At 38.7% G+C, this 22,837-nt stretch overlaps 1 protein-coding gene and 1 long non-coding RNA gene across 4 annotated transcripts in view; one reads left to right on the top strand and one right to left on the bottom strand.

The window, feature by feature from the left end:
- Positions 1–22,837, bottom strand: part of LOC103155287 (single-stranded DNA-binding protein 3) — a 43,469-nt gene that overhangs the window by 19,554 nt on the left and 1,078 nt on the right. For all 3 annotated transcript variants that reach the window (XM_007576927.2, XM_007576935.2, XM_007576944.2), the window contains exons 2-4: positions 12,936–13,008; positions 11,053–11,114; positions 7,641–7,725 (exon numbers count right to left, since the gene is read on the bottom strand). In XM_007576927.2, coding sequence (XP_007576989.1) covers positions 7,641–7,725; positions 11,053–11,114; positions 12,936–13,008 — 220 coding nt within the window. The remainder of the gene's footprint in view (positions 1–7,640; positions 7,726–11,052; positions 11,115–12,935; positions 13,009–22,837) is intronic.
- Positions 1,195–22,539, top strand: LOC107833576 (uncharacterized). The gene is made up of 3 exons (XR_001659340.1): positions 1,195–1,206; positions 1,408–1,412; positions 20,808–22,539. It is a non-coding gene; the product is annotated as an uncharacterized LOC107833576 (long non-coding RNA).

Raw genomic sequence — 22,837 nt, forward strand, 5'->3', positions numbered from 1 at the left:
TGTCCTCCAACCTCGGAAGCCTTAGAAGTTGTTCTGGGTTCTTTTGTGACCTCCTCGATCGGACGTGGGAGAGAAAATAAAGCTGGTCAATTCCAGAAGGGTTCATCAATGTTTCTGATTTCTCAATTTAAAAAAAAAAAAAAAACTGCTTTCACTGCAGCCTTACAAATAGGCTTTGAAACTGTTAATGATACAAATGACTTTGTTTGAAATCTGCTTTTTAATTTCCTTAGACCTGGAAATGATGTGTTGCTTTCTGAGATCTTTTAATCTACTTTGTGTTCATAGACAGGTTCTATTTTCTACAAACCTATAAGCAGAAAATGCAGCCACTGTAAATCAACAACTTTATACAACGTTAAAAGGTCAAGCAGAATAAATATGTATGGGACAAAATACTCTGACACCAATATATGTTGTAAACAATAATAAGTTATTTCCATGCGACACTACAAGCAACATTAGTTTCTCCTGATGCTTCGTTTATTCTCCTCCTTTTTAATCAGCAGCAGTAAGAGTCGAATATAGCAGTAAGAGTTCAGCTGCTGCTGATAAGTAGGTGAAAAGTGGGTTAAGACAGAAAACGCAACACCAGAGTCATGTCTGCTATATATAGTCTCCTGGTCTGTAAGGTATCTTATTATATAGGTGAGTCATTACTGTCCTCTTCTGTGTGCATGGCTGGCACTCAGATTGTGCTGCACAGGCAGCTCCACGTCCCAAACACGTTGAGCAACATTTCTGCTGGCAACCCAAAACAAAAACAGGACTTAGATAAACTATTACTGAATATTAATATAATCCAGAATTGATAGAATATCTGATGGCATGAAATTCATTGCTTGAAAATATTTAGATTTCTTACACCACGGCTGGCAGAAATGGCCTCAGCACATTTTGTATTAAAATCTAGAAACTGTTTTTCTAGAGTCGAGAATAATTTTGGAAAAACTAAAGAAAATCCTTATTTGCTTTGGTTTAAAAAAAAAAAAGGAAAAAAAAAAAAAGTCAACAAACTGTTTTAATGATTCTATAACAAAGATTTTAAAGCCAAAACTCAGAACCTCACCATTTCCCCTTGACTGACTATTTGATCATTGACCAGATGCCAAACACTTGTTTCCTGTTCAAGTGAGAAATCAAAACTATCTCCCGCCGTTTCTGGTTCATAAACACCTCATCAAATAGCATACTTTTGTTTTTTAAGTTGAACAAGAATCAGATAAAGGACATGTATGTATATATGATGCCACTTATAAATAGGCATAGTCTTGTAAGGTAAATGTTTTTTAGTTTTTTTTTACATGTACGTGAATCAGTCCAAACAGGAATTAGCCAGTCAGACCTCAAAGTAGATCAGAACAGGCCAGAAAAGTTTGATTGGTGCCGACCTAGTAATGGATGTAGAATATGTTAATCCAGGTTTGACTAGCCTATTTATTCAGATTTTAAGATTGGTGTTAATGCCAAAAACAAAACAAAAAAACATTTTTACAATAAAAGTTACTTAAAAATCAAGACATTTTAATCCAGGTTAGTCTCAGTAAAACTCTGAAATAGCTCTTTAACCGAGTACCGACAGGAAGCTATGAAGAAAACAGCAAGTTTTTAAATCTTCCAACTTGTTGTTCAGTTTTTTTTTGTTTGTTTGTTTTTTTGCACTTAGTATTTTCTTGCTACATCTCACTACACCCATATTCATTCAGTTTAAACGTTTTCACATTACACCAATACTGACTGTCAGGGAATAAAATCTGCTAAAACTACAAACTATAGTCCAACCATCTTTATGTTCTCTACACTGGTCGCTTCTCCTAAGAGCTGCAGGGCATTGTAGGTAAACCACCAGATTAGGTGATCAATCTTCTCAGGAACACAGGGAGCCAAGAGTGAGAGTGAAAGAGCAGGAAAGTTTGAGGGAAGGACAAAGTGATAAGCCAAGTGAGGCAGCGGTAGACTGGAGTGTTGGGGAGAGGAGATATAGTTGAGATGGCTGGGTGGGAAACGTAATGTGTAGGCGCTGGAGAGAAAACCCAAGCTGCAGGAGAACAAGACGTGAAGAAGCTGAAGTTTAAGAAATTCAGAGGGGGAAGGAAGCTGAGGGGAAGAGAAGGGAAAAAAAAAGTAGGCAAGACATTAACGCCTTTAATTTCAATCGGGATATATAAACAAAAAAAGAAACAATCCCTGTGTCCGCTTGTGACCGTCTTACGGATGCACATTTGGCCTGAATGTGTGGCATCACGTCTTTTTAGCGAACAAAAACAGACGGCTTTATGTTCAGGTTCGAGACGGCATTTGGAGACAGTGTGGGCTGTATAAGGCACATTCCTAAAGCACAAAGAGCGGCAGTGTGCGCTTCAAGGCCCACCGATGCACCACCTGTCTCAGTCTGATGCGCTTCCACACCAGCAGACTCCTGGATCCAATAGGGAACCGGTCCCTTCACAAAGCCATTTCTTCTGCACTGCGCTTTTAGCGTAATGAACAAAAGCGAATACAAGCGCTGTGATGCGACTGATTATGCTCTCTACAGGTTTAATCCTGATTAAAACACTAAGTTTAAACGGATAAGATTGATAATTTGATGCGACTTGCCCGTCTCGAGCGCAGGCGACGCGTTACAAACTCAGGTCCTGGTCGTCAAAATAAAAGCACGGAGGCTGCGTGTTTATTTGTGTCTTTGAGCAAAGATCCGAGATCCAATCACGACTGATTACTTAAAAGTTACTGGCGGCACGTTCTGATGCCGGAGTGAACAAAGAGCTGTCCTCTTGTGATCGGATCAGTTAGGATGCACGTTAATGCCAGGTGTGAACGAAGCTTATAAGCTTTAAGCAGATCATCCCGAGGGACTCAGCAAGTGGAGAGTGAGAATCTCATCAACAAATAAACTACCTGAGCAGAAGCCAGAAACCACATTTTCAGCAGAAATATCAATTAAAATTTCAACAGGGTTAAATAGCAAGCCAGGTTTTTTCTTATTTAAGCATTATATGCAGCTAACTTCCAGAGGGATCCATAGAGAACCGAAGAACCTCACTCAGACATGAAAACTTCACATTTTTTTATTTAACATTCCTCTCCATCTCTTTCCAGAGAACAGGTATTGACAGAGCAAATTACCCTTTGACCCTTGCTCTACATTTGTGTTTGCCACTAGAAACTATACCTGGGCTAGTGTTTCAAATTGTGTGTTTTCTTTAAGATGGAGCCATTTCTGACATTATCTATAAATCATCTTGCTCTTCTACCCATGAAAAGTAATCACTATCGGCCATTTTGAATCCTCAGTGTTAATGTAATCTTTGTTTAATTGCCATAGAAAGTTCCCCTGGACCAGTGCATGTGTGTGTCCTTCCTGTTCTTCCTGTCGTTTAGCCAACTGAAGCAGATTACCACCAACGCTGAAGCTGGCTCGGCTAAAAAGTGGTGCTTCTTCCTTACTGTCGCCACATGCTTGCAAGGGATGAGGCATTGCTGCAGAGTCAATGATCAGATGCTGTCAGCTGGGCTGAGAGGCAATTCTGACTCACTGGCATTACATGATCATCTGAAAATAGACTGTATGGGTGGACTGTCGTGAAATTAAGTGGATTTGACTAGGCATATCATGATAACAAATGTTACTGGATGATAAACTGTCCCAGAAGTTACTGCGATAAATGGCAACTGTGGTATTTTGAGATCATTTTCAAGTACTAATGCAAGTGACGATTAATAAACTTTAACTTCTCACAAACATTTAACACTGGAGCTAGGAGATGTTTTAAATATCCAAAATAAATCAACAAAACTCCGGAAATAATAAATAAGATGGATGCTGAAGTCTCTGTAAACAAAACCGCCCATCAAAACAGAAGCTAGTGGAGAAAATCCACCTTTTGTCTTTAATAGAAAGAGAGCAGATGGAAGCTCGTTTTAATCAATCATGAGATTAATTGATTTATTGCGAGAGGCTTGACATTTGAGTTGTGCGGTGTATCTGAGCCATATAAATAAACTGAATAAAAACTAACTGTTGTAATATAACACTTGAATTAGTCATACATATTGCATACAATCAGGGCAGGATTAACAACATTTAACAGGCAAATTAAATGAAAACACTCAACAAACCCGACTCCTGACATTTGATCTAAAATTAGTTTCTGCATCTGTATTTAGGCAATCATAGTGATAAGATAAACACACTGAATTAGATCTAATGGGCTTTAATAGAAAAAGAAATCAATTACTCCACTTTTTTTTTTTAAGTTAAACCCTGTAAATCAGACATGTGATGTCTGTAATTCAATTATTAAAACCAGCTACAACAAAACCTTTGCAAAGAGTTTTAGTTACTGTAGAGGCAACTTCTGCTGTTTCTCTGCATCCAGCAGCGAGAGCAGTGATAGAGTGTCTTTAATGCCAGCGTGCGATCCGGCAAGTTCACAGGACTAAAACTCTTTCGAGGTGAAATTTCTTTCTTCCTCCGGCGCTGCCTTTAACTGGCTCGTTCTTTTGAAACCAGCAGAGAGGGGGACCTGCGCTCGGAGGCTAGCCTCGGGGGGCTGGAGCCAAAATTAAACCGGTCCCGTCTCCGAGCTTTATCGCCGTCAGGGAGCAGACAGCAAGTGTCCGTGTCACATGCCCATCTACATTTATACACGGCGTTAACTGGGAGGAGGAGGGTGTGAGCCCAGCCACCCTCTTATGGGCAGGCTGCCAAAGATGCCCCACCACCATCAAAACACACACGTACACACACAAATCCCTGGCTTAGCCTCGGCCCAGTGCTGGGATTACCGGATTAGAACTCTATTCCATTATCTCCCCACACTATACAGTACATACACACACACATACACACACACGCATAGTCTTGGTCAGAGAGGACAGACCGAAGACAGACAACGGTGTCGATCACAGCAGCTGATGTTTACACATGAAACCACACAGTTACAGAGTTTCTTTAACTGTAGTGAGAAAATATCGTGACTATATTACACCTAACTTTATTGTTAGCCGTGAGAAAATCACTGCTAATGAGTAAACAACTAAAATTGGTAGCATATTACAAAGACAACATGTTCACCAAAAGGCTTCAAACACAATGCTGGGATAAGAGCTCAGCACAAACGTTTCTTCACAAAACGTTTACATGTTCTTTCTTTTTTTTTTTTTTACAGTTTGGAAAACTTTCTTCTCTTTGTAATGGTTGCCGTCTTAGAATATCAGGTCATCGATCGTGACAACTTCTGCAACGTTTTCACATAAAAACAAAACAAAAAACAAGCAATTTGCTAATGAATAAAGAGAATAATCAGTCAACATCTTCAACAGCTACTGTAACCAGAGATCCATCAATAAATCGGCCCCGACACCAGAATCGGTACAACGTTTTCTTTACTAGTTTTCATCTGTGATCAGCAGTAAAAGGCTGAAAAATTTGATTTCTTTTTTCGCCTCTGATTCATTAAATGCATCAGACTCCCATAACTTTTGGTCTATAGACACATCAGTCAACAGCAAGTCCTTCATGACTTGTGTTTTGTTGAATAAAAGGGATAATCTCATATTTTCTATACATCTAGTTGGATTCAAAACTGCTAAGCAATGCACATGCAGCATATAGCTTTCTCGTCTGCATTTTATAATGCATGGAAACTTTTAAAAAGTCAGAATTGGGAGGTCGAGACAAAAGGAAAAATGGGAATATTGGCCTTCTGCACTAATCTGACCACAAGAGCCGGATTAGTGCATTTCCAGCTTTTATATATATGTATAAAAAAAAAAATAATAAAAAAAAGTTAAGAGTTGTCACCCTGGAATCCACCGTGTGACATCTGAAGCCTCCCAATCTATGATCTACACTTGCTCTTTATGCCTCTTGATCAGCTAAAAGGTTTCCAACAAAACAAAAACCCTGTGATATCTCTGATCCACCTCAGGAGGAAGTCCCAGTCATGAGATGAAAAGGTCTGAAGAGACTTTGAACGAGAAACACGACAAGCAGCAGCAGGGAGAGCAGAGACGCCTCATGATTTTTTTTTCAGGTTCCTTCTAATTGCAGTAAAACATGCATCATCATCATCATCATCATCATCAACACAATAACTTGTCATCTGAAGCACTGAAGGCATTTGGGCAGCTTGCATCAAGACCGCGACACCAAGCTCAACCAGATATCACTGGGTGTTGAGGAATGGTTCAACTCCAACCCTCAAATCAAATTAACTCTCAAGAATGTCAATAAATATAAACCAATAAAACTTTTTTTTTTTAAAAAACCCCTTCAGAAAGTCAAAACTAAGAGCTGGAAAATGGTCAGAGTAAATGTCAGTTTTCCAGTCGTCTCCAACCAGTTGCAGAAATGTGAGTTTGTAAAACTTCAGCTGAATCCGTTAGACGGCCTCAGACATATGCAAAGTAATACACAAACAAACGTCGGATGTTTGTGGAAGTTCTTGAGCGAAGACACAAAGCTCTGAGTTTGTTAAAATAAGAGTCAAGAGAAAGCAGCTTTTTCTCCACAGCATGAAGTTCATTTAGGCGACATTTGATCTGGGAGACGCGCAGATGAGAAACACACACTGAGGGGTAAATGTGGGGCTGCCAAAAGACCAGACTAGTGAGTAAACTGAAGTAGTTTCACCGTAAACTTAACAACAAGTCTACCTCTAAATCTTCACCTGTTTCTCCAATCACAGATTAATTTCTAGGAACATCTGATTAGTAATCCATGACTTTTAGTTTCCTAGGGTATAAATAACGATGTGACACAGCCAGCCATTCTTTTAGCAACGGAACACCAGACTGGACGAGGATCTATATTTATCTTGCTCTCACCCACATTGAACTAACCTAAAAAATAAAAATAAAAATATACCTCTGAAGCTCATTCTTAGGAAACTGCAGCAAAATGTGACATCTTATCACCCAGGCTCTCTGTGGTCTGATTGATTAAAAAAAAAAAACATCAACCTGTTCTCTCCTACCATCACAAAGACAAACAAAATGTAAATCTGTGATTTGAGAAGAAGATTGTTAAAAAAAAAAACTAAAGAAAGAAAAAACTCGTAGCTGTGTGTCAGAAAACTAAGAATGAATTTGTGAAAACTCATATAATGACCACAAAGTCTGTCTAAATTAAAACGAGCCCAATAATTTCTTGCTTCTCTCGCTGTTTTATCCTTTTGTTCGCACAGACTCTAGTTTCCATTTTATTTGTTGTATCGGTTATTTTGTTTATTTATTTTGGATAGTTAAAATGTCCTCCAATGTTAAATATTCCTTAGAAATTAAAGTTTATTGACCTTTGAAGGTATACTTCCAGCATTACTTATACAAATGTCTTTGTGTAAGCATTATATTACGTTATATTAGTTGAAAATGGTCTTAAAGCAACAATAATATTTATGCTTCAACCTCGTGAAATTAATGCCTTCAATGGAGACCATTTTATGCCGCTGCGGTGAAAAATCTATTCATTTCAGGTCTTTATACGCGTCTTTCCACGGGGCAGCAATAAAATCTCCCCTAGCTGCACGCGTTTCTCTCAGCCAAATGTCCCTGAAGAAGATGCTAGCATTTCGGAGCTTCACTCTCAAGATAAACCGACGCCGAGCGTCAGCCGACATTCAATATTTGTCACTTACATAGTCATGGAAGGCCTTTGCCTCGCTGGAGTGTTCGCACGTCTCCCTTCGGTCTGGAGCTGCACAATACAAATCCCAGAATACGCTAAAATGAAGAGGGAAAGGAGAGGTCAGAGGTTAGCAAACAGAGCGCTCCAAGCCCATGTGTAACAGCCATTCATCATAACCCATTCACACACTTTCATTATCTCCCTAGCACTCTTAAACCACCTCTTATGCACTTGAGCGTCTTTGTGAGGGGGACACAATGCCAGTGTCACCCTCTCAATCAGCACCTCACTCACTCAAAATACACACATGTACTTGTATTATCATACCAGGGCCTGTGTCTTACTATAAGGTGCAAAAGGAGCAAATGGTCTCATCCCTGAAACACCATGGTGAGTTACTGTCAGAGGTGGGTAGACGGCCAAAAAAAATAAAAAAGTGGATTTACTCAAGTAAAAAGTAGCTATCCAGATAAAAATGATCAAGAAAGAATAAAAATGAATTTAGTAGATATCAAATATATGATATTTGATTTATTATTTTTTTTAATGGTGGAATCAGACGGTGAAATATAATACAAGTTTGGTATTACATAAAGTAAGAAAAAACCCCATAAAAATACAAAACTTCTAAAGTTAATACTTCCAGCATGTAGCGTAAATATTGTATTGTGTGAGGAGGGTAAAACACTTCATGTGACAACCATGTGGACATACTTTTTACTGTATAATCAGCCCTGAAATCATTAAGTTTGGGTAACTTTGGCTGATCAGGGATCTAGACTTACTTTCTACACTGGTTGAACTGGTGTTTCTAACTTTTTTATTTAGATGCACACAATTTTTTACCCTAATTACATTCAACATAGCAGCTTTGCAGGGTTTCTTTTCCTAAATCACTCTCCATAAAGGTAATATGGATTAATGAACAATCTACTAGACAGAAAGTTCTTTACTTGATTTGTTCAAGATAGGTAAAAACATCAAGAAACAAAAAATAAAGAAGAAAAACTAAATTATAATTGCAAACCTTTTAATATTTCGCTGATGAACATCTCAAACGTAACATTTCACGGTTTCTCTTATGAAGGATTATTTTGGACTTGAACTTAGTGAAGTGAAGTGATGTTCTGCAGGTAACGATAAACCTGAAATTAACCTCTGCCTCTCCTCTGATGAGAGGCCACAGGGACGGGGAACATCATCGGCGCAGCACTAAAACTACTCAAAGTACATAGTTTGCAAAAAGTTGCTCAAGTGAATGTAATTGAAACAACATAGCCAGTTATTACATACCGTTTACAAATCTGGGCCACAGATGACCCCGATATTCAGAAGCACAACAGTGGGGGAATCTGAGGACAGGTTTTCTACGACATTTAAGAGAAGGGAGGACAATCAAGCTGCTAATAATTGTGCTAAATACCTGATCCAGTAAGAGGTTCTTTGAGCACTGATTTAACAAAAACACTATTAAGGCACTGGAACAGCAAGACGACTACTGAGAGGGCTAATCAGCCAGACTCTTCACTTCACATCAGCAGAATGCAATGCTAACAAACATGCCAAACGCCTGAGAGTTGCACTTTTTCATTCACCTAAAAACACAGCGGCTTCTTCAGCGTCTCCATCTTCTCCTTTATTTCACTAAACAGATCACAAATTAGTTTGTTTCTTCTCCTTTAATTCTCTCCTTTAGAGAAGAATGGGTTTTTGGCTTATGTTAGCAAAAATGTCATTGTGAGGAAAAGTAAAAAGCAATGACAACTTTTTATTTACCAAAAATTCTAAAGAAATATTATAAATTAAAGGGCGGTGTTATGTATTTTCCAGGCACATAGTGCCATAAAGCAACATTCAGTTGTTGTCTTTAAAACGACTAAAGAGAACTGACTTTGTCTTAAATTTGGGCCTCTAACTCTTTAAAAACTCGGAGTTTCGTCTTTCTGAAACTCCGCCTTCAGGAAGTCATCACAGCGTCGCTCGTCTAGTATCCTGTTAGTAAAAGCAACTTTTCTACCAGCGTTGCACTGAGAAGTAGATGTGCAGTTCCACCAGGTGTTTGCTAATTACTTCTGGCTAGTCTGAAGGAGCTGAGTGGGGGCTGACAAGGTGGAAGCTCGGAAGCTGCAGATCCGAGGAGGTGTAAAAAAACAAACAAGAAAATGTCACCAAAACAAATGTGAATGTCTTTGGAAAATCAATTGGATTATTCTCCGATTGCATAATTAAAAAAATTATACATATATGTATATTTAAAAAAAAGTTAATTCTGTCATTTTGGAGTCCCAGTTGAAATCTGTGTAACTCCACCAGCTCCTGGTGGCAGAATAACCTGTTCGATAACACAAAACCACATCTTTGTATCAAGATGAGCGTCGATAAAGAGCACCGCAACAGGAAGACCTCAATAATTGGCATGCACCACCTTTTGGTATGTGGGGAAGGCCCATCCTTCTCTTACACACCAGTTACAGTTTTTGTTTTTAGAATTATAAAAATGGTGAATTTGGTATCAAACGGTTTCCCATAGTGGTTTTAAATTTATGCAGAGCTGGAAAACACTAAAAAAGATAAACAACATTTTTAAAGAATGCATTTGAGCTCTTGTGTTTGACTACTGCATATGTCTCACAATTGAATTATCACATGCCGACTTATTGAGAAATTAGAAATTTTAAAAAGAAGCCATAAATAACCTGAAAAACTCATGTAAGTGTGAGCTATAGCTCCTTTAAATTTAACAAGCTGCTTTTGTGACTTTTTTTGGAGGGGTAAATGAAGAAATGTTTGAATGCACTGTATCCCACAATGCACCAGTGAAGTAAAATCCAGTGAAAATGCTGATCGGGGCTTTAAGGTGTTGACCCAACAGGTCAAGTCTGATAGAGGGGGAGAAATGACAAGGAGGTGACACAAAGGAAGCTGGAATGCAACGGGTTAATCTGCTAAAAAGCCCTCTCCCGTGTGAACAAAGGGGGTAAAGTCGGAGGGTGGGGGGGCAACACAAAGGGTGAGGAGAGGGGGAAGGAGGAGGAGCGAAGATGGGGGTCCATTCCCCAACCATCTGGATCTATTGTTTCAGAAGCGGCGGCGAAGGTTGGGGAGCGGGAGGAGGGGCCAAGGAGGAGGAGAGAGCAGCGGGGGTCAGGGCCTCGCTGAGTCTGGTCAAGAAAAAGGCTGACGGTCGGCTGGACTTTCAGTTCCAGGAGGACATTTTTAAATCATCGACAAGGACATGAATCTCATTTTCTGCGCATTTACATAATATGATCTTTGTTTTTGGGAAAGTATCCACCAATTGTGGATTTCACTGATATAGTAAGACACTGCAGGAGGTCAGGACAAATAAACAGGCCTGGAGAACCTGCTTATTCAGTCGCTGGTTTCGTGAAGGCAGGGATAAACGTGACGGGGATACTCACCACCACCACGAATGAAGGAATCCGGGTGGCTCCCCTAATGTAATATTTTTCTCCCATCGAATCTGAGAAGAAAACAAGGAGGAGAGTCATGAGAGATAGCATCTGGTTTGTAGGTCCTGGGATTAAGAAAGTGTAATCACTGCGTAAAACCGAGAACAGCTTCTGACATCAGCTTTCATTCTTTAACGTTTTGCTCTGAACATGTTAAAAACGTGGATCCAGATTCAAAAGCTCCCACACGACTGGAGAGACGCTTTGAGAAAGTATTTTGATGCAAACATCTAAAAATGGAGTTCTCCAAAAGAACTTCGGTTTTGTTTTTGGTTTTCAGATTTCATTGGCGGAGAGTCGGCAGGATCTGGTGTAAAACTAAAGCATTACGTAACAACTTGCACCAGGAGATCATGTTTAGATCCTTGAACTGACCGCACAGAAACAAAACCAAAAAACATTACTGAGACAGAAATAATAAACCCGACTTAACAATTTTTTTTTTTTTAATCAGACCATTGTGAGAGAGAAAAGTCAAGAAATAAAAATATTTTTTAAATCTGAAAATTTTTCCCCTTGGTTCCGACGGGTGATCAAAAGGTCGTTAAATCAGTTAAATGTAAGAACTTTTTTTATCTGGAGTTTAATAAAAAAACAAAAGGTTAGGAACATGTTTGCGTGCATAACTAGGGCAATCTTGTAATTCCCTCGATTTCCGTAAGGATTCAAAAATCAAACTCTAGAAAATAACCTGCACAACAATTATTCTGTTTATATATATATATATATATATTCCATCCTTGATAATACTTGAAGTAACATCATTATTTCATATTTTCTGTCAATCACATTCTTGCACAGGTTTGATTTTTCTTCCTATGTAACGTTGCCTCGGCTCATTAACACCACCAGCTATTTGTTCATGTACAACTCTATAAAAGTTCCCTCTAAAGGACATGAAGCTGTGGAAAAACTTCTGAGAAAATATGCAGGTATAGATGAACTGGTCATGTTTTACTGAACAATGACAATTCTCTCTTAGCGGTCTATGAAAAAGGTTCGGTTTTATTTGAGCAAACTTTGTTTTTATTTCACGGCAACATGAGAACAAAAATAATCAGGGAAACGTGCTGCAGAGCAAACAGATACAAGGTTATCCTTATTTATTCATCAAAGCATATGTTCCTACCTTTATACGATTTCCACTAAACTCTAAACAAAGAGCATCAAAGAACACTGGTTGTTGATTTTCTTATAGACAAACATGTTTTTAGCTTAGATATATCGAATCAATTGAATTTATTTCTGTAACAGATATGCTGAAAAGCAGCTAGAAAGACTGAAGACTTCAATCAATGGTCAACGGGTCGATGCAACAATAACTTGTGACATTTTTACATTTTTTGTGAATAATCTTTCATACTACACCATGCATTTTTCACTTAGGAATCCAAATTGTCCAAAATGTCCTTCTTAGCCTTTCCCACACTTATGTCTTCTGAGATAATTGGCCACATCTTCACAGCCTGTTCAGTACATTTTGGTTGGTAAAAAGTTGTTTGGTTTAGCTATAAATTACCAGCACCTGCCCGGAGCTTTTAATAAATATTGACACGCTGTTCATTTAATTATGTCCTTACTGGTGTTTATCCTGCTGTGTAAAAGCTAAAACTTGAAAGAGTGTGTATTTGCTTAGATCTGCATTAAGACTGAGGAATGTAGAGAGCCGTTTGCCTTCAGAAGCACTTGGGCCCACTTTGCAGGTAACATGTTTCAACAGGAGCCGGCTGAACTTAAAGCAGAGGTGATTTCCAATGAAAGACAACATTTCGGGAGGACTTTGAACGTTCGGTCGGAGCTAAATGTGTTCCGAGTCGAAGACGCCGTCTTACCTCAGACAGGAAGGTCTGTGCTGACTTCTGTGCTCCCACATGTAGCAGGTACTCGTACACATATAACGCTAACCTGAAATGAGAGAAAAAAAAAGAAATTATAGATTTAAGAGTTGCGCAAAACAAGAATTGGAAATCGGAAGGGAACGATTTAAAGCATACTTTCAAAATCATTTTAATTTCAAAATTAAAATACCGTTCCAGACTAAAATTTCTAGATTTTTTTTTTTCCTGAAGTTGTCACAATATTCTAGACAGAGTGCCAGGTATAAAATGGAAACCTGTAACTTCTTCACTAGTAATCGGGTCTCATCTTCTGTAGGTTTCACAAATTAAAAAACAAGAGAATACTGAAAATGGCTTCAGCTTTTTAAAGTTGTTGTTAAACTCGAGTGTGCATTTTTTCCACTGTAGTGAATAAAACTACTGACGAAAACCACCGTATCAAATTGTATCCAGAGCTAGAAAACTATAAAAGTAAATTCTTTTCAAGAATTTCCAAATCTGCATGGGAACTCTGACAACACAGAATGCCTTTCTGATGCACCAGTAAATCACAAGTTAGGTCAAAATTGTATTTGACAGCTTCTGGTACTTTTTGCAAACAAAAAACATTTGTTCACAAGTCGAGCTTGTAAAGCCAAAAACATAAAAACAATATTACAGGAACGATAAGAAAATTTCCATAAAGCTACTACCTAAAACCAGACGGACAGATTAGCAGCAAGATGAGAAACATCTCTGGTTCAATCAAAACTTTGTCATTTTCAAATAATATTCTTTACTTGTTGGAATGTCTTATTTTCTTTTCCTTAATTTGTTTCTTTAGTTCCCTCAACTGAACCACCTTATCCAGGAAAATTTAGGTCAGTGTCTCCATCAGATGTAAATTATGCTTTTATCGCCAATAACTGATGTTTACCAGTATATATTTTTATATATTTCACCATCCTTTTGACATTGTAAAAATAAATAAATAAAAAAAACAGAGCGCATAATGTCAGCCCAGCTTTACTCTCAGAACTGATTTGTTAAAAACACCGACCGATACAAATCTTAATTTATTTGGTGCATTCCTCTTTAAAACCCCATTAAAGAGACACCTGAAAGTACTGGAGTAGCTGGAAATTCCTCTGTGAATGTGGCCTGTGGATTAAGACGACATATACGATTTCTTTAACCATAAAAGAAAAAAAATCTGAATTTTAGATTATTTTATCAGCAGCAATAAATGTTTCAGTGCTTTTCTGTTTCAGACAAATATATGCTCATATTCTACATTTTTGTTTCAATATCCTGCTAATATTGAGATGCTGTCAACATGTGGTGATTTCGCCTGGTTTGGAAAGAATAGAGATTTATTATGTGGTTTTCCCAACTGGAAGTTTTCTGAGTAGTAGGTACAGATACAAGTTAATAAAAAAAAAAAAAAAAACAATCTTTTGTTTCAAAAAACAACTGCTTTTCGAAAGAAGCACCTATTCTTATACTGGTGTGAATTTGGGATGCACCAATTTGAACATTTGGGCCGATATCGATGTACAATATTTTCGCCGTTGTGGCTGATAACCAATATTTAACAATGTTCTAAATATTTCCCCAACCCTTTTGAAATAGTGAAAAAATGACACCACCTTTCTAATTTCTTTTTCATGCAAATACTTAGTTAACTGTAGTAGATAAAAGTCAATTTAGGATGATGAATAAGTCTTTGAGTTTGAAGGGTTTGAGTAGAGATCACCAGCAGCACAAAGATGGTTTCCTCTACTGGTACATGAAGTACATGAGCTGGATAGATGAGTATTATTGGACTGAAGTGAAATAATTCAGATAACGTTCCAGAACAAAAATCCACTTCATCATGTTTAGAAAAATTCTGCATCTGTGAAAAATCTTTGATGTCAGCTATCACTATGATACACACCAGGAATGTCTTATCTCAAGTTTTTACAAGATGCGCCCATACAATCACAATATAGCCAGTTAGAATATCTCTTATAAAACTGTCTGACGTGTCTGTCGTCTTGCTTATTTTCCTGCCCCTCCTACAAAAAAAAAGTCTTTAAATTAAATTATAATTTCCCCAACACTAAGTTAAAAGTAGAAAACATCTGCAAGAGGTTGCTACAGCTACCGAATGTAAACTATGTCTCTATTCCCAAACAAATACCGTAGCTGGAACAGAGCTGCACGTGATTGGAAACACATAAAAATGCAACATTATTGTTAAATGTAGGATGAGGATATCAATCCTGAATGACACACATAATCCAAGAGGATTGAATTTAAGCCACTTTCTAGTCCATAACCTTCTACTTGACCTTTACCATCTAGGTCACCTAGATGTGATAAAAGAGTGATAGCCCATCCAATTTAACAAATCTGTTATTGGCAAGCACATTTTTTATTGCGTTGCTATAAAGATTGTACCGAATGTTGCACCAATCAGAGCTTTGCCATTTTATTATTGCTCAGATTGGGTAAAATTGTGATTCTGATTATAGTCAAGTAGCTCTAAAATGCCATGAGACACCACAGCAGCAGACAGGGCATTGGCATTATGTTAAAGACTTTTCAAACAACATAATCTCCATAACTAGGTCAACTCAGACAGATGGTGAAAAAAAACATTATGAGAACATTTATTTTTCTCCAACTTTCAATAAATGCAAAACTGATAGTCATGCAATAACTATAATTTAATTTAATGATTCACTGCAGCAAGACAAACAGCCATTACCAACAATTAAAAAAGAAAAAGCTCTGGTCTGACAATTAAAAAGAGACATAAAATAAATCATTGCTAGAAAAGCCCAACAAAACTTAAAAAATGGAAATCCACCAATCTTATCAGGCAGAGTGGGAAACCCCCATTGGCCCAACATTGTACTCCAAACTCCTTCACTTAGTCATGTTTAATAGGCTGTTAATGGACCATCAATCGACCCGGAGTGTGGATATGACAGTGCCCTGTGTGCCCACAGCAGACACTCCTCTGACAGGCCAATAAGGTCCTAATGAGAAGGACAGTAGCTCAGTGTCATTGTCACCATCAGCAGTCAATGAGCTGATCAATGAAACATGGTTTCTGAGATAATCAGGCTGTTGTGAGCTTTGCTTTTAAACAATGATAGCTCTTTGGATTTCCCTTTGTACTGCACCGTATAGAGACTCAATTTACAGCTACTTAAAAGACATCTTCTGCTTTCCTATCTGCTGAATTGAAACATGGCTGCAATACAATCAAATGCAAAGCGCATTGATAATCTTCATGACTACAAGAGAGATTATTAACTGTAATACTGCCTTAATGTCTTCATCAGTTTGCTTCTTGAGAGCAAACATGTTTTCACTCTTTTCTTCCCCTTAAAATTTTTGAATCTTGGACACAAACATTAGTTACATAAAAGACCATCAAACAGAGCAAATAACAATGGAAAGCCAGGTTCAATGCACCCAAACTAGTCTGTCCTACCAAACACTGCATCTAGAGATGCGACTGAGCATTGCCCACACTGATACCGCAATAACGACTGGAATTTGATTCTGCATTGATTCTTATCATTGCACTTATACTACCTTCAACATCTGTTTTTTTCATTTTAATTAAGACTTAAATGAAAAGGACAAACTTCTTCTTAATTTACTAAGTTTTGTTTTTATAAACATAGCGCCTCCAGCGTGCCCCAAATCTTTCTCTGGGTCTCCGACCCAGTGGGTCGCCCACAGAACAGGAATCCTGACCAGCCATTTCAACAACACCACTGTTGTGCCGTCCACAGGTCCATCAATGTACCACTCAATTTTTCCCCTAATTTGTGAACAGAACCCTGAGAAACTTAAAATTCTTCCACTTGGGACTGAGAAGCCACTCTACCCTTTTTTGGGCTCGGGACGATGGTTTTACGTTTGGAGGGGTTGATTTTCATTCTGGTCACTTCACACTCAGCTGCAAACCGCTCTGTAAAAGCTTGAGATCACGACCCGACGAAGCCAAAAGAACCACATCATCTGCAAAAAGACGATCCTGAGGTCAGAAAAATGGATCCTCTCAACAACTCGGTTGAGTCAAGAAATTTTGTCGGTAAAGGTTACGAGTAGAATCGGTGACAAAGAACAACTCTGACCGGAAACAAGTCCGACTTAGTAGATAAAGTGTGAAGCTTTGCCTCTCCCAGTAGCAGATACCATGAGAGACAGGTACCGCCTACCCCATGTTATTATTATGTCATCATCACCCTCAATGTGGTTCTGAAAGAACAGCTAAAACCCGAGCAGTGAAAACTGGTAGCTTTCAGCAGTAAGATTTGAAAACTTTTGAATATTTGCTAAGAACGTCGGGTTTTATGTCGAATGCTCCAATTCTTTTTGCAAAGCAGGAGGCATCTGTTGTAAAAAAGTAGAGTTATAAACTAATATTGGAGAAATAAATGTATATTCCCCAAATCTTGCCATGACTCAAGTTAGGATGTGGAGAGCTCCACCGTGTTTGATGAAGTCTGGCATAACACCAACAAGGAAGGGCATCTTCCTCAATATTTTTAATAAAGACCGTATTTGCATGGTGTACAATAACCAAGTGTTAAAACCGCAAACCTTCAGCACTCCACTTTTGTAGTTGACATTCAGGGTTTTCATCGCACCAACAGAAAGTCATTAACAAAAAACGATCTGCAGCACCGGCGAGTCAATTCGGAACATTGAAGCTAACAGGAACAGCAACGTCAATCAATTTTTCTCACCTGCCTCTACTAATCACAAGTACACCCGTTTAATCCAAGATTCTGAAAAAAACTATCTTTGCTGAAACATCAGATGACATTCATGTATGAAGGAAACACAAAATAACTGTTCACACGTGTCGCAGTAAAACAAGAGCGCAGGTTCTGTAAGACTCCAGCTGAATCTTTGTGTCGTGAATGCTGCGTATTTCTGCCACAGGGGAGGAGAAATGAACACTGCTCCAAAGTGCTACAACAGACACGACCCATGCCTGACCTGTACTTACTACCAATAGTATGCAAATACGTTGTTAGTATGCAAATGTAGTCTGCGGAAGATATGAATAGGCAAACACCGAGCCAATGATTCCTACATGATGATATCTTAGCCCTAGACAGAATCACAGGCATTTCCAACAAACAGGCCAATATCAGAGTCTGTTTCTCAGTAATTTAAGATAAAACTAAATTATATGTTTAAAGATTTAACAGCAAAAATGACCTGCATCTAGAAGCAATGGAGTTTCTATTTAAGAGGGTTTTGTTTTCAGTTCTGTTTCAATATAATTATCCCAGAGTTTGTTTAACCTTAAAATCAATCATTGGCATGACCCAATTTATTTATAAACTGAGCACAATTATGGAAAACAGGTTTAATTGATAACTCCGACACTGAAGATCTATGTTTTGACTTTTCAAAAAGCTGATTATTAAACTGTCCAGTTTGCTTCTGCCCATTTACAGAGCGATGTTATCGTGAAAACGGACCACAACTCTGGTTCTGATTCACATTTTAGATGTTTCAGGAATGTGCCGAGTAGGCTTTTATTTGTTTTCTCTTAGTTCTGACCTGCCAAATTAGGATTTTCTCATTTTAGTCCAACAAAAAAAGTAAACATTAATCAAGAATACTGAGAGTGAGTGTCCTTGAATCAGGTGGGAAATGAAAAAACACAACCTTTGTGTTAACAGACTGAGAACAGTGTGAATTTTAATTTTGATGTAATTGATAAAAGAATAAAATGTTCATTATCATTATTATTATAAGATGTTTCAAATTTTGATTACCAGTGGATTGATTGATAAATCGCTATTTAAGTTTGTATTGGGGGGAAAAAAACTGTTTGGAGGAAACGGAAACTGATTTTTATTGATCAAGATGTTAAAAAGCTAAAATAGCGTTCCTTCACAAGCAGTTTGGTCCTCGTGAGGACATTTCTCCAATGCCACCTTGTGCATGTAATGAATATCAAACTGGTTTATAAAAGGTCACACTGCAAAAAATCCCTTGAGATAACTAAATGAAATATGTGCATACTATTGGAAAATCAGCAAGGCATTGTAATTAGTAAATTTTTAGCTTGATCTGTCCTAAACAGTAATTGGAATGTCAGGGAAAAACATATCTGTTTTTTTTGTTTTGTTTTTTTTTTGTCAGCGAACGCACCACAGCCAAGGGCAACCAGCGAACGCACCACACCCAAGGGCAACCAGGTTGCTTTTACAATAACTCGCTTCAATATGGAAGCTGGCATAGAAAGAGAAAGTAACAGTGACAACTTAAAGTAAAACACAGAGAAACAAAAAGTTGTAAAAAAAAATAGAAACTGTTCTATTTCCACTATATGACTATATGTCCAGGCATGTCCGCTGTTTACTGAGGGTCCGAGGGAGAGCGAGGCTTTTAGTAGATAATAGGGAGGCTGAATGGATTACAGCAAAGTTGCTCCGTTTCATCCAGTAGAGTCTGTTACGAGGCCTGCTGGATATGTTTGGAAATATCAGCTTTATAGTAGGAATCTACATTAGTGCGTCTAGACACACTACTTATTCTAGTTGCTAATATAAATAGCTAAAGACTGCTTAAAGTGTAAACTCCAGAACAATGCAGCTTTTGTTTTAAACGACAAAAAGTCAAAAACGGTGTAAATAATTTGACCCCTGACACGAGAAGGCCAAGTCAAAAGTCAAGATTATTCTTCTTAATATATAACAGGTCAATGTTCTACAAAAATCAGTGTTCAGAAATCAACCCCAAAACTGACCACTGGTTCTGTATTTACTAGCTTTCAAATCCAAATGTGATTTAACGTTGAATCAAGTGGAAAATTAAGATTATTTTTAACAAGATTCGAAATAACAGTGCCATGCGGTACTCCAGGTCAAGGGTGTTCGTAATGTGACCAACCAGCTATTTGTGGCACCTGGACTATTTTTTTTTTTTCCCTATTCCTCCAGACCACAATTCAACAAATAAATTTACAAATTAGGACAAAACCATAACTTTTAAATTAAAATCTGCTCATAAAAATACCCCAAAAAAGTTTTCTTTTCCAAGCTTTCTGTTTTCCTTCAAATTTTTGTTGTAAATAGGACCACAACTACTCATTGCCTTATACCCTAAAGTACACCTTGGTTCAGCCAAATCTGCATTCAATTGCTGTATGAAAACCTGGTGAGTGTTTTCAAATTAAGACTGACCTAAATCCTGTTTTTATTGCGGAAATGTGGGTTTTTTTGGGGGGGGGGTTTGTACAGTTTTCTTCAATTTGGCACAAAATAAACTGGTTGCCTTTCATTTAACAAGGAAAACATGAAATTATTTGAGGTTTTGGATGAATGATCCTGTTCCTACAAAGAAAAACAATTACTTTATTCCATTCATTAACATGGTTTATAGTTTGTCGCTGACTAGGTAAAAAAAGAAAAATATTTTTGGTGATGTTAGTTCTTAAAACTTATATATTTTTGGCTAGCAGGTACTTTTGAGGGGACGATTTTGATCCCTTGTGACAAAACGTTTGAACGCTCCCGCTCTATCTGGACGACTACAGTTCCATAATAACACTGACAACAGTGTTTGGCTGTAAATGGGTCAGTTCAGGTTAAACATTAGTAGGCTTTAGTGTCATGCATTGATAGATTCAATCTGTCCATGTTTATATACATAGACACCATGAACTGTCTGTCAGAGGGTTCGCTTTCACACTAACATACAAAAAAAGATATACAAATAGGCAAACTTAAGAAGAATAAGTTTTATTTATAAAGCACTTTTTCAGCAACAAGGCAGTTCAAACTTAGGAAATGTACACATGTAGCTGGGTCTTTATTAAAACAAATATCTCCGCCGCATTGTTTAACACCTGAGCGTTGTTTTAAACATGCCAAACCCACAGGGGGCAGTGTAGCGCAAAGCTAAAACCTATGTCAGCCAATCATATCGCTTCAAAACCACCACGACTTCCTAGTAGGAACTTAACATGACGGTAGGAGGTTCATTTGTGCGGAAAGATATATATAAAGGTTTATAGGTTGAACTACTTTTAAATAGTGGATTAGAATATAAAGTCAGTAAAATACAAGACGATGTTGATTGGGAATCACGTCAAAGCAAACATGCCGATATATCCGTGCACTATTTGTCACAGACTGTAATGCACGGGGCCCTAAATCTCCATTTTCCCATGTCCACACAAACTGGGAGTTTTATCCAAAACTCCATTTTGGTCAGAGTTTTTATTCACAATTATTTTTAGAGATATTAAATGAATAAAGCATAAAAATTATTTTTGTTTCCTGAGATATCCGGCTACATGTGGACTACGCCTTCGAGACAACGCAGAAGCCGTCTTGAATTCCTTACTTCCCAGAATAATTCAAGCTAATCATCGCTGCAACTACTTTAACTACTACCCGATTGAACAAGGGTCAGAGTTCGTAACTAGAAATGACCAGTAAAGGCAGGAGGATGGAGACTTCCCTTCCGCTGAGCAACAAAAACACTTGACCACTGCAGCCAGGGGAATCTGACCACTTTCTGAGGTTTCCAGCAATTTGTAGGTCACAAAGCTCTCTTTGACCGCTGGTGTAGAGTGTAAGTCACTGCCACTTGCAGGTCAGTCTAGCACTGGCCCACACACACACACACGCGCACACACACACACACACACACATTACACCCTTCAAGCAACTATACTGGTGCCCAATCTCATTTAAACACCTATAGATTTAAAGTGATTTGGAGGAGTTTTGAGATGCCTGGCAAAAGCTCGCAGGATCCAGCAAAGTCTTCAAATATTGATACCATCTCCCTGCTCTGTGCAGGCTTGATACATGTGCATCCTTAGAGGAGTTTGACCCGCAGTAGGAGATGTTTAAGGACTCCATTCGCATGTTTGGGGATGGGAGGATCATGCTGCCGATGCCCTCCCATCCTTCATGAGACCTACGATGAAAATTTTATGCGTGGTGTCGACATGCGTGCGTGTCCGTGTGTGTGTTGTGTAAGGGGCTGCTTGTGCATGCACCTGGCCTGCTGCATTATTAAAGCTTGCGAGCTGGCTCACTGAAAAGCAGGAGAAGTTTGAGGAGATGAGCCACTCCAGGAGCAAAGAGGAGGAGAAAGATTCCACTTCCTGCAGGACAAACGAAGCAGCGGAGCGAGTTTAAAAGTTAACGCGGAGAACAGAGGAAAGCACGGTGCCCTTTGACCTCCCCGTCCCCCCTCTCTCCCTCGAAACTTCTAGGATGGGAGACATCGGCGCGCAAACGCATTCTCTTCCATCAGTACATCTGACACCTCGCCCAGGGCTCGCGACAAAACCCCCTCTTTAAACATGGATGAGTCTGCCCACCACATCTTCCTCCTCCTCTTCTTCTTCTTCTTCTCTCCTCCATCTCTCTCTCAACTCTTGACGCAAAGCTGAGAGCAGCTGCTTCGGTCAGTCTCAATAATTCAACAGCAATGTGAGGGATGAGGACTGAGGTGCAGCAGATGAAGAAAGAGATGAGGAAGAGCTTTGAGAAAACAAAGAGGTGCCTGTTGATCTAAACTCAGGTTCTGTCCCGGTTTGATTGCAAATGCATTAAAAAAAAAAAAAAAAAAAGTTCAGTCCAACAAAGTTTTAACACCAACCAAATCGGGATAGCAGTAGGATGACATCAAGGGAGGCTCACCCGGGTCAGTGGCCCCTGATTGGCCCGCTAATGCACCGGGTGATTATTGAATTGATATTTAAGGTCAATCTGGAAGCGATCTGTCTTGTTGAAGTGTTGAGAAGGGGAGCTGCGTGCTGGGCGAGACTGAGGCATGCAGACAAAGAGGCTCAGAGGGGGCTGCAGCTTCCCTTGCAAAGACCCCGCCGATCAGCGCCTACTCCGGGCAGCAGCGCGGGTCGC

This window comes from Poecilia formosa, unplaced genomic scaffold (genome assembly GCF_000485575.1).
Source record: "Poecilia formosa unplaced genomic scaffold, Poecilia_formosa-5.1.2 Scaffold8, whole genome shotgun sequence".
NCBI lineage: Eukaryota > Metazoa > Chordata > Actinopteri > Cyprinodontiformes > Poeciliidae > Poecilia > Poecilia formosa.